This window comes from Idiotropiscis lumnitzeri, chromosome 15 (assembly GCF_059441095.1).
Source record: "Idiotropiscis lumnitzeri isolate Australia: NSW breed Sydney's pygmy pipehorse chromosome 15, RoL_Ilum_1.0, whole genome shotgun sequence".
Lineage (NCBI taxonomy): Eukaryota > Metazoa > Chordata > Actinopteri > Syngnathiformes > Syngnathidae > Idiotropiscis > Idiotropiscis lumnitzeri.
The window spans coordinates 2,530,849-2,543,026 of record NC_142405.1 but is presented as its reverse complement, the minus strand read 5'-3'; the positions used below and the strand labels follow the sequence as shown (position 1 = coordinate 2,543,026).

The 12,178-nt window shown below is 40.6% G+C and overlaps 2 protein-coding genes across 3 annotated transcripts in view; one reads left to right on the top strand and one right to left on the bottom strand.

Moving 5' to 3' along the window:
* Window positions 1–820: 820 nt before the first annotated feature.
* The window catches only part of xab2 (XPA binding protein 2), a 28,427-nt gene continuing 17,069 nt past the window's right edge, over window positions 821–12,178 (bottom strand). Inside the window, exons 1-19 of one of the 2 annotated variants that reach the window (XM_088316078.1) lie at window positions 6,069–6,287; window positions 5,609–5,757; window positions 5,355–5,478; window positions 5,074–5,271; window positions 4,862–4,996; window positions 4,616–4,780; window positions 4,243–4,387; window positions 4,006–4,157; window positions 3,591–3,710; window positions 3,383–3,514; window positions 2,998–3,129; window positions 2,782–2,895; window positions 2,543–2,705; window positions 2,271–2,461; window positions 1,969–2,091; window positions 1,715–1,886; window positions 1,498–1,624; window positions 1,298–1,401; window positions 821–1,192 (exon numbers count right to left, since the gene is read on the bottom strand). In XM_088316078.1, the coding sequence (XP_088172204.1) occupies window positions 1,131–1,192; window positions 1,298–1,401; window positions 1,498–1,624; window positions 1,715–1,886; window positions 1,969–2,091; window positions 2,271–2,461; window positions 2,543–2,705; window positions 2,782–2,895; window positions 2,998–3,129; window positions 3,383–3,514; window positions 3,591–3,710; window positions 4,006–4,157; window positions 4,243–4,387; window positions 4,616–4,780; window positions 4,862–4,996; window positions 5,074–5,271; window positions 5,355–5,478; window positions 5,609–5,757; window positions 6,069–6,104 (2,544 nt within the window). In that variant the 5' untranslated portion in view covers window positions 6,105–6,287 and the 3' untranslated portion in view covers window positions 821–1,130. Of the gene's footprint in view, window positions 1,193–1,297; window positions 1,402–1,497; window positions 1,625–1,714; window positions 1,887–1,968; window positions 2,092–2,270; window positions 2,462–2,542; window positions 2,706–2,781; window positions 2,896–2,997; window positions 3,130–3,382; window positions 3,515–3,590; window positions 3,711–4,005; window positions 4,158–4,242; window positions 4,388–4,615; window positions 4,781–4,861; window positions 4,997–5,073; window positions 5,272–5,354; window positions 5,479–5,608; window positions 5,758–6,068; window positions 6,288–12,178 lie in introns of those variants that run through there. The other variant, XM_088316077.1, reaches the window with a different exon arrangement.
* Window positions 10,091–11,712, top strand: LOC148322156 (myosin-8-like). Its single transcript, XM_088316081.1, has 8 exons — window positions 10,091–10,100; window positions 10,171–10,374; window positions 10,480–10,605; window positions 10,812–10,982; window positions 11,086–11,190; window positions 11,270–11,365; window positions 11,458–11,589; window positions 11,695–11,712. The coding sequence occupies exons 2-8, from the start codon at window positions 10,216–10,218 to the stop codon at window positions 11,710–11,712; spliced, it is 807 nt and encodes a 268-aa protein (XP_088172207.1). The 5' UTR covers window positions 10,091–10,100; window positions 10,171–10,215.

Genomic DNA, 12,178 nt, shown 5'->3' with positions numbered 1-12,178 from the left:
TGGAGGTTCATCGCCTAGCCCCGTCGCGGATGACGGATTACCAGGTGAACGTTGGCGACGTCACTCAACCGGTTGACCAATAGGAATGGAGCTCGCCACGACGGGAGGCGGGATTTCCCGGTTGGGAACGTCGACGCTGATTTACAGGTGCTGTCATTTAATTTCTAAATAGAAATATTGTTTGGGAAAATTTTACACCTTTTACTGTCCAAAAATATGATTTCATTTCTGTGATATGTTTAAGAACAATTATGATTGCAAGGATATTAAACTCTTATGTTAGTCCTATCAGTGCTTTTAATCGGTCCAAATCTATTTTTTTTAAATAAAATAATTGTCCAAAGTTCCTTGGACCTCCATTCCACAAACTTGAAATAAAGGCTGTTCAAATCCATTGTCACTGGGATTACTTACTCCAAATCTTTCTCTTTAAATTTTATTTCCAGTTGTTCTGAAGTCTTGTTTCCAGTAGCATTACCCCCACAGGAAAGTAAATGCTAAGGGTGCCTCGGCACATGATCTCGTTCGCCTTGCATCCCACTGCGGTAACTTTAAGAGGATTATCATTCAGCTATTTTAATCTAATTATGAAAATATTTCTCCATTTGTTGGTACCTTTGGAAAAGTAGAAAGCTGCTCCCACGTAGAATATTCCCCAAAGGAATGTGATAAGCATATCTTAATTAAGTTGAAAAAATACACACATTTAATGAATTCAAGGGAATATTAGAATGGCTGCAAGATATGAAAGCAATGAAAACAGCACAATATAACGGTTAACCTCTTGATGTCAGTGTTGCAAATATGGAAAATCTCTATGTAAAATACAAGTACAAACTTTATTTATTTGATTCATTACGGACTTTTTAAACGAAATAATATATGACAAAATTCCATGAGCCCAAAACTGATCTCTTCTGCTCTACTACATACTTGAGAAAGCCTGACACACTGTGGTCATCACTGAAAAGTGCATGTAACTTTCTCTAGGCAACTTGCAGAGGGAGGGAGTCATCTCACGTCCCAGGAGGGAATGCAAGCGTGTATACAAATTGACAAATGCATATTTTATGATGAGGAAAATGACTACAACGTTCGAAAAGTCATTTAGTGTTCTTGAGAGGGTTTGCTCAATCATCTTTCAGGCCTCCGTAGACAGCAGTGGGAACGCTCTTCTGTTCCAGTTGCACCTCTGTAAGTGAGGAGACAATGGGGGAAAACAATAAGCATGCTGTCTTAGATTATATTAAGAAAAAAAACAAAAAAAAAAACATTTAAAGCAAGCCATGTCTCTCACCCTCCGGGCCTTGCCCATCGTCCTCATCCTCGTCATCAATATCAATCTCATCGGGATTGGCTTGTTTGGCCAGCTCTGCTAACTCGCTGCGAGATGTGTCACTCCTGCACATGCACAAAATAAGACAAGTCAACTGTGTATACACTTCAAAATGTATTAACATTTTGATAATTAAAAAAAAAACACACAAAAGGGCAGACCTAATAAAGAGAATCTTTTCTTTGGGCTTGGGTTTATCCTGCTCTGCCTCTGCTGCAAGCTGCTGCGCTTTCTGCTCCAGCATCTTCATGTCGTCAATTCCCAACTGGCCTGGGGCGAGATCTGACACTGGACACACGAACACACACGCACAAAAAAGTGGTTACAATGAATGTTGAGTTCCTAAATCAGAGCATTGTCGAGAAGCGGTCATCTTACCGGTGCCTGTGGAGCTCGTTGTGGCCTTCAGCATCTGGGATGACATGAAGTTGACCTGAGTGTTGTACGTGGCCTGCACGCTGCGCTTGATTCGCAACATCTCTCTAATGGTGTCCTCGTTTCCGTGGCGGATCTCAAATTCCTTCCACGTCTGCCAGAATACAGCTGTGACCTAAGTGGGGGAAAAAAATATATAATCCATGTGAAAATAATTGGTGAAAAAGGGACACTCTGCAGTGGGAGGTTGCTCTTACCCTGGGGTCGCAGATCTGAGAGCAGTAGGAATAGATAGCTCTGGCCCGATCGATTTCACCCAATTTGCTCTCCATGTCGGCGAATCGTAAACACATGTCCCTGGAATGCTCATCAGGGAGTACCTGGACAAATAAAGTTGGTGATGATTTGTAATGAATTTTGTTTTATGGTATTTATTTTGCATGGCAGAGCTGCGCAGAGTGTAGCGACAGAGCCCCCTAGTGTTCAGAATGAGATGACGCATAACAGCCATTGTACTGTTAAATTGACTTTTTTTTTTTATAACAACACCTGAATATACCTCGATAGCCTTCTGGTATATGGCCCTGGTGTACGTGACGCCATAAATTTCGGCTGCTCTCTTGATGTAGATATTGAACATCTGGTGTCGTTCCTCGTTTTCTACCGCCTGCGTCGCTCTTTCGTAAACAGCCATGGCGTGACGTGCCAGTCCGTACTCCTCCTCCAGCTTGGCGTACAGCAGGTAGATAGCTGAAAACGCCACGCAGGGTGAGTATGATAATCGATCAAAGAATGTAGATGATAAGTAAGGATTTTCAAAAAGCTACTCACTCTTGGCGAATTTAGCGGGGCAGCCATCGAGAGCTTGCTCGAAAAGATCTCGGGCTCGCTCCAACTTTTTTCCTCCGTATCGGTCAATGAACTTGGTGAGGTATGTGTTCCAGATGTCGTAAACGTTTGGCCACTTGAAGAGGGCGATGCCACGCTCATATGCCTGGAGACGAACGTGACCATTATCATATGGTGCAGTGGACAGCATTTACACAACATATATATTGCCATGTTTTTACTTTGAAGCTCTCCTCAAAGTACTGGTGCTCTTCGAGGAACATGGCGTAGTTGATGACGATCTGTGGCGTGGCGATGCGCAGGTCAATAATGCGGTCGTACACTGCTTTTGTGGACTGGAGGACCGAACATGTTTACAGTTCACACAAACACAGACATAGTGGATATTTACTGGATGTAATAACAAACCAAAATCAACAACAATTGCAGGTACACACCTGGAATGTGCCAAGACTCTCTTCCAAGTCTGCCAACATGGACCAGACCTTTAAAGACTTGTAGACTCTGTTTTGGACTGGCTCAGAGGCATCGAAGTACTCGGCCTTCTTGGACGGGATGGCGGTGGCTTTCTAAAGTCATCAAATGAATAGTATATAAGAACATGAGTGATATTAAATATGTATTCATACTTTTTATAAACGTAGAAAAATAATTGGTGTAAACCACAGATTTCGATGTGGCAGGAATTTCCACGATAGACAAAGAAAATGTGCTATGTGGCGAGGCCGCAGCAGACGTAACGAGACACATCACGGCAACACTGTAGTATTGACTCGCAATGACTTGAAATATTTGACCCCAAATAAAAAAAGCACGTCTCACCCTCAGTATCCTCAGTGCCTGCTCATAATTTTCATGCCGGAGTTCCATCTCTCCATATTCGCACCACACTGCGGCCAAGTCGTCCACCTGCTTGTAGTTCACTTTAGTGGCCTTCTCAAAGATGGTCCTGGCCTGAATAACAAAAAGCATTTTAAGCGATTCCGCCCTCAGCTCGTCCATTATTATCCTTCAGGCTTTATACACTTACATCATCTAGCTGCTCATTGTCCTCATAGAATTTTGCAAAGGTGACCCAGAGCGTGTGAGGTTTCCCGGTGGCTTTCATGGGATCAACAGTCTGCACTGCCTCTGTGTATGTGTTGATGATCTGCAGAGCGGACGGAAGAGACGTAATGCAATAGTCATATAGTGCTCAAGTACTTAGACGCCACCGAAATTTTAAACTTGTCAATTATTAGCAGATTGTTGCTATTCGCGGTAGGGTTTGGTCCTTATTGCGCGAGAATCGTTTCGGCTGACTGTATTTGGGAGTGTGAAGTCAGACAAGTTGTTTTACCAAATGGATAGTCTGCATGCTAGAATCTGCTACATGCCCCTTGTAAGTGTTTTCATTTTGGATTTGGGTATACAAATCAATAAACGGCACTTGTGCATTAACTCACCTGTCGTGGAATGCCCTCGTACAGTTTGACACGTTTAGACCACTCATGCACATTGTGGGGGTTCTGGCGCAACAGCACACTGTTCAGAAGAAGAGGTCGCCGTGTTATCAGCTCCTCAAAGCGGGCAAGTCGAAGCTCCAGGTCGATGTCGTCTTGGGGAGCAAAGGACAAATGGAATCAACAAGTGTGACAAAGTAAACGGGGGATGTTTTCCGATTTTGAGGACGCCACACGAACCCTCTTTGTCCTGGCCCATCTCAGAGGTTGTCTCCATCTTGGCTGCAATCATGCTCTCCTCAAACTGAGCGTAACTGTCAAAGACTTGCGTAAAATCCCTGACAGTGACCACGGTAAGAATGGCCTCCTCATACACGTCACGGGCCTGTAAGACAATTAAATAAAAAGCGATCTCCCAATGTATTTCCTCATATACTAGAGTACTCGTCATCTCTTGGGGTATGGCGTTTACACGGGGATGGAGTCATTTGTGTTTTACAAACACCTGATTCGCTTTGAATGTCAGCCTTAAACATAAACATACCATTTCTGCAAGCATTGTGTGTTTTAGTAACAAAAGTTGTCCGCGTTGGACGGTCGTTTGTTTACAAACCTTTTCAAAGAGGCCACTCCTGATGTAATAATCAGCTAGGGAGCACCAAAGCTTGCCGAGCTGGTCCGTAAAGCGAGTGAGCCCACCCCGGATGATGGCGCCAACATTTAGAGAAGTCACCTTGTCGGGGTTCTGCGAAATCAGGTCGCATAACTCGTGCCACAACTGCATCAAGAAATATATACAACAATTACAAATTTGTCATGTTAGAGTCAAATATTTGCCTAAAATCTCTTAAAAACGTACCTGGTAGTTAGATTTGCCTTCTTTGGACACAAAGCTTTCATCATTGACAACAGCCGCTAAACGTACAGCAGCTTCATCCAAGCGGCCAACGGACTTTAAGTACTCAATGTAATCCTCTGCATTCTCTGGAGAAAGCTGCACATACACAATTTGACCATTTTTAAACCATAAATGCGACAGCTATTGCCAAATCTTTCTTGTCAGTACAGTACCTTGAGGTATCTTCGGTAGACTCGTATGGCCGTCTCAGGCAAGGGCAAGTTTCGGACAAAGCGAAGATAGAGAGGCCAGATGCGTGGATGCTGAGTAACAGGAAGAGCTCGGAGTGCGCGGTCAAATGATCGCCGACTCTTCGTGATCTTACACTGTAACACCAGGAACTGGCAATAATCGACCCATATTCTAGGCATCTGAAGTCACAGCAGATGGATGCACAATTTCAGTAAACAACATCAAAAAATAATATTAAATCACATATTTGGCTCGTTATCACCTTGTGCATGAATACCAGGGCTCTTTCATGGCAGTTGTTGATTTCTTCATACACTGGTTCGTTTATACATTTGCCTTTCACTTGTTTCCTCCTCTCCCTCAGGTAATTGTACCAAAGTTTATAACTGTGGGAAAGCAAAGTTAAAAGAGAAAAAAGTTAGCCCACTACACCCTTCGCTTTCTGACTTAAACGCATTATTGCAGACGGACAAAAAAAACATCTATAAGCAAAACTTCGCAGTTCAGATCACATACCTTCCAGGTAGCTCTTTCAGAGCCCGTTCATAGATCATATTGAGAACAGATTTGGGCGCATTCTGTTTAAATTCGAGGTAACGCATCCAGCACTTGACTGAATATGGATTTCTGATAATCTCCTCTTCATACGGCAGATCATCGTCCTCCTAATAAAGCGGGAAATACATCGCAGTTAGAATACAAGTTTGACGAATCTCCTTGACTGTACGACCACGATTGTGTTTATGCACTCGTACGTACAATTTATTAATTCGAAAAACATGTACACAATATAAAACACAACATAATATATTTAACTGTGAAACTGCGGTCAAACAACAACATTGATAACAAGACAAAACTTCATCAGCGTCAAACGCACATAATAAGCCTAGCACTAAAGCATTAGCCTTAGCTCCTAGCAATTCACGAGTTTTTGGTATATTTCGTTAAACAGCTTAATTAAATGAAACCTTACAAAGATGACATCCTGTTTCCCTTGTACCGACGGCATTTCTACCACGTTAAGAAGCGGACTCAATGCAAATTAGTATAGTTAGCTTTGGCTAATGTTAGCTAGCTAACTTCACCAAGCGTGTAACATCAGAGATTTTCCAGACAGTGACACGATGAGAAACTTGAGGTCACATGTTTCCCAGTGACCCAATGATGTACGTGGATTTGGAATAGCCGTAATATGTTCCGTTCTGTCGTAACACCCCAGCGTAGCAGCCCCATATATCCAGAATCACAACAGTTACAATTTATGGGAAATATATATTACAATTTTATAAAATAAAACATATTCTAAAGGTATGGATGTAGTCCTCTCAATATATTTCATCCAGTAACTAACTACGTCGAGTCCAATGCGGAAACAACTAAATATGACGTCTTCGCCTCGAGAAAATCTCTGTCACTCTTCCGTTGTCGTTCCTCATTCGCCATTGAACGAGCTCGACGAACGTAAAGGCTGCGTTCTCGTACCTTTTAAATTCCAATTCTTAATAAAGATAACATTTTATTTAAACAGTTTATTTTTCTAAAAATATCTACAGCACAAAAAAACAAAATAATATAATAAATCAAGTTTAAAACGCTTATTGTAAAGACAGTTATTTATATATATATATATATAATATATATATATTATATATATTATATATATATATATTATATATATATATATATATATATGTGCCAACTATCAATCAAACTACAAGAGGCCAAAGGTTGTTTGGGTCAGATGTTAAAAGTCATCCAAAGGCAGTCACCTTTAACCCACCCATTACAATGCGCCAGTCTAATAATACACATATGATATAATTGCTGACAAATTTCTAGAATTAATGAAGTTCACAATTATTCAAAAGAAAAAGCCTAAGTAATTGATGTTAGAAGTGTCCACAAAGAGATACGAAGAGGCACACCCTAACCCACTTGCTCATATATGTCAACCTTTGGAATTGGCTCTCAGCATATATGAAATCCAGCACGCATATGTATGAAGTATGAAGAGTATCACTATCTATATGAATAGGGTAACCATTTTTTCCACTGTATATAAATCATCAGGGTTTTTTTTCATACTAGTCATTTGTCACAATTACCATAATAGATGCAGAATTTTGACTCAAGACTGCCATGATCAAGTGACTTTATGGGACACATTCTCTTCAGGATACTGTTTGATAATACTTGATAAATGTCAAGCTGAGTATTACTTTTAATACCGCTCTTGTTTCAAATTGATTCGACTGTGCTGCTGCACTTCATGTTGTGTGCATGTCATGTAGAACTGGCTGTTCCTTGTCATAGGCTAATTAACTACAATAAATCTAGAAATAAATCAAAGCTCTGTATGCCTCTGCTGTACTTGAGAACAAAAGCATGGACAATTACATGTTAAATCATGACCACAAAAAAAAAGAACTCATTCATAACTTAAAACTCAATTTGTTCTATTTGGATAATATTGGAAAACCCTCTTGTCTAATATTTCAGAGTAACATTTCAAAATGAATGAGTTCAATAAACACTAGAAGAGCTGGCTTCACACTACATTGCAGGCGTGTTGTCAATTTATAATCTTGGTCCATCTTGACTGTGTGAGGGTGGAAATCAAAGCCAATGTTGGAGGTCTTGGCCAAAATGATACTCCTAAATTATGGAACAGATGGCCTGTCGACATGGCATTTCAATCAAGGATGTTCTTCTTCATTAGCCAGTGTAATATTTTTTTATTATACTTATCCGAGCTCTTGAAGACAGCTAGGAATGAAATTTGGAGCCACCGGCGTATCAAAGTCAGAGTCATATAGTTTACAAGGACAGTGACTTTCCAACTCAACATCATCCTTAGAATCAAATGTATTCCAAGGATGAAGATCGCTGGCGTCCGAGTGGGACTTAATATAGGTCGAGTTGGCAAATGTTTCGCAATTCCTTCTCAGGGATGGTATCACAAGCACTTGAACTTTGTATCTTCTATTTGACGATCTTAGAGGCAGATGAGCTGTACAAGTGTTCTGCAACGATATACCGCAGGCAGATGGGTTCAAAATTGTTGGCCACCTACGGGGGACGTAAAGGCAGCTCATATTGTAAAGAAGTGTAATGAATATTTCTCAAGTAAGCCAGATTCTAAATTTGCTCCAGTATTTATTGGAGCAAAGTGGGGGTTTGAGAGCGGTTGATGGATTCATAGTCATCGTCATCTATTTGGAGACATTCTTCCGACATTACTGTCACACCCGACATTTTATTCGCTTAGCGCAAGCATTTCTGAACACATAATTACTAGTATTACATGCTGTATCGCCTCCAAACAAAATTATAGAGTTATAATATTACAATAATTGTTTTTATGTAAATCATTTAGTAATACTCGACATTATAAAATGTCTCCCATATTAATTCAATTACTTTGTCATGCACAATAAATTAACATTAGCGAAATTTGCATCCCAAAAAGCACAAAGATGTTAAAAAAAAAGATGATAATCATTCTACTAATTTGGGGTGCGTCATCACACCAATTAAATCGGCTTTACTGCAGTCATTTTTGGTTTACAGTTTCATGTTCAGACACAAAAAGCTTCCCAAAGCTCCGGTGTCAAAGGATGTCTCTGATGAAGAAGACATGCTTGACCAAATGGAGTTGCGATCTTCTGCTGAGCTGGCATGTCCCGCCTATAAAAACGCAAGCGCTTCGCACCCACTAACAACTGACAGGCATCTCACCCAGGTTAGTGCTGGACGTCTTCAAGCTCTTTATCGATCCCAATTCTTTTTTTTTTTTTAATTCCTTTCTTAGTGAATTATTGAATGTCATTACAATTTGAAATATCACTGAATAGTGTTCACCATGTAATGATTTGAACAATTTTTTAGTTGATTTTAGTAGAGCAGCAGTAAGGCTTGTTTCTCTGAGAGCAGCTAAAAGATCATGGAAAAACTGAAAATGAATCATGATACAACTAAACACCTATATATTTTTTTTATTTGACGAATCTGATGAATTTTGTTTAAGTTTTGCAGAGTCGGAGTTATTGCCACACTTGTTTTGACATTGTGTCCTCCTTTTGGAGGGATGTTTAAAAAATGTTGAAGGAAACTGATTCATGCCCAAAACTAGCTAGAGCTTCTGTAATGAGTGTGGAATTTATAAACTGCAGTGATGTTGTAAACTTAATTATTCTAAAAAGAATAGAGTTTTTTTTTTAAAGCAAAAATCCGAACAAACACATTTTTGGTGTTTTTGTATAGGTGGGGTTTTTGTAATGTTGATTGTTTTGTGTGTAGTGGTTTTGTTTTCATTTTAATTTTTGATTGTGGCTGTGTTTTTTTTCTGTAACATGTTGATGATTGTAATAAAAAATAAGATTATTTAGGTAAAAACATACATTATACTATACTAAATATTGAAAATCCAATGGTTTTTTTCCACTATAGAGTAATTTGGAGAAAATTTCCAGAAGTCTAGAAGACCAGCTGGCAGAGAATAAGACCAAATATGATGAGAATATCCGTCATCTGAATGACATGAATGCCCAGAGGGCAAGATTCCAAACTGAAAATGGTGAATCAGCCAAAAAACATCTTGTATTTTAGTGGTTCCTCATTGTTCATTGAACTCATGGTCACTTTGCCTTTTAGGTGAGTATTCACGCCAGCTTGAGGAGAAAGAATCTCTGGTTTCCCAGCTGACCAGGGGCAAGCAGGCCTATACTCAGCAGATTGAGGAGCTCAAGCGACTTGTTGAGGAGGAAGTCAAGGTATAGTGTGAATGAATCTTTTAAGACATAGTACTGGGTAAACATTTGCTCCCGGTGACTTTGCCATGATGGGATGAAACATGAAAAAAGGATCCAATTAAATATAAAAACAGAAAATGACTTGATCAAGTACTTTTTTTTTTTTTTAATCAGGCCAAGAATGCTCTGGCTCATGCTGTCCAGTCTTCCCGTCACGACTGCGATCTCCTCTGAGAGTCCAGGGACAACTCAAGGTGAGCTTCTCGTCATTGCATCAGAAATGCAAAGGGGCATAGAAATGATTTTTGACTTTTTTTTTGTCAGGATGCCCATCTGCACCTTGACGAGGCTGTCAGAGGACAGGAAGACATGAAGGAACAGGTTGCCATGGTGGAGCGCAGGAACTGCCTGATGCTGGCGGAAATCGAGGAGCTGAGAGCTGCTTTGGAACAGACGGAAAGAGGACGCAAAGTGGCCGAGCAGGAGCTGGTTGACGCCGGCGAGCGTGTCGGACTGCTTCACTCTCAGGTTCAGCTCAGTTATCCCTACTTCCATGTTTCTCTTGAGCAAGCATATAGATATACACTTTAGGATACATAAAAGAAGTAAAACATGATTCCTTTTCATATTCAGAACACCAGCCTTCTCAACACCAAGAAGAAGCTGGAGTCTGACTTTGTCCAGGTTCAAAGTGAAGTTGAAGATGCCGTTCAGGAAGCACGAAATGCTGAAGAGAAGGCCAAGAAGGCGATCACTGATGTGAGTTAAAATCAGTGCCACACAGTAATTTTATACAATTTCTTTGAAGATGTGTCTTCTTAAAGCACAACTAAATCCACAATATCGACATTTAAAATGCGGTTAAGACATTCAGTTATAAAAACATGATGGGCCACATATCTGTAATTGCGAGGGTTCTGTTGCAGTGAGATATACTTTAGTTTGACTTGAATATAAAATGTCAGGCTGCCATGATGGCTGAAGAGCTGAAGAAGGAGCAGGACACCAGTGCTCACCTGGAGAGGATGAAGAAGAACCTGGAGGTCACTGTCAAGGACCTGCAGCATCGTCTGGATGAGGCTGAGAGCCTCGCCATGAAGGGCGGCAAGAAGCAACTCCAGAAACTGGAGTCCAGGGTATGAACTGTCACCTGCATGCAACCAGTTCTGCATATACATTGCACTTTCAACGTGAAAAAGGAATTATGTGACTAAAATACTACATCTTACGCCCTTCTAGGTGCGTGAGCTTGAATCAGAGGTTGATGCCGAACAGAGACGTGGAGTTGACGCTATCAAAGGCGTCCGCAAATATGAGAGGAGAGTCACGGAGCTGACCTACCAGGTATAACTACGCAATAAAAAATTTCACTTGCAACGCACAAATGTCTTTCATTGCTGACTATGGAATGTTTTATGACCAGAGTGAGGAGGACAAGAAGAACAACGTCAGGCTTCAGGATCTGGTGGATAAACTGCAACTGAAAGTCAAGGCTTACAAGAGACAAGCTGAAGAGGCTGTAAGCTAAATTGCTTGAATCTTCTCATCCCCAACTGACTAAATGACATCACCTTACTGTCACTGTGCGATTGTTGCCCATTTAAACCACAGGAAGAGCAGGCCAACACTCACATGTCAAGGTTCAGAAAGGTCCAGCATGAGATGGAGGAGGCTCAGGAGCGTGCTGACATTGCTGAGTCCCAGGTCAACAAGCTGAGGGCAAAGAGCCGGGATATTGGAAAGGTAACATTTGGGCAATTGCGATCATGCCAAAAAGCGATCTCTGTGCATTGCTGTTGTTTGAAATCAGGTCCCTTGACTAAGTACTTCTTTTCCTTTTTTTCCCAGACCGACTCTGCTGAGTAAAAGTATCGTGACGATGCCTTTGAACAGCATACATAAAATATGATGCAACGTTTAAGGGCTCATCAATAAAGAATGTATTTATTATCACTCCTGAATCTTTGTATTTGTTTTCTAGTAACTTTGATCTTATCATCGGTGACTCTAATCAGGAAAATGAGAATACGAGGTGGAGAAAAGATGAAACGGTAATGACGAGGGGGAGGTTTCACCCTGTTGAGCTCGTAGTCTTACAACGGACTATCAGCATTGGTTGTTGGTTTAACAAACCAGCCTTGCCTTTAAGGCTTACTTTGATTTTACAAATGAATCCAAAACGAGAATGAAGGAAAAACCCCAACAAAACTAATTTCCTACTTTCACGAATAGTTTGTGGGCCAAAATCTTACTCCAATGGCAGTGAGGTCCAATTGCGAAATCTTGGTTGAATAATTTAGCGAAAAAAGACCTCAAAAGTGGTTAAATGCAA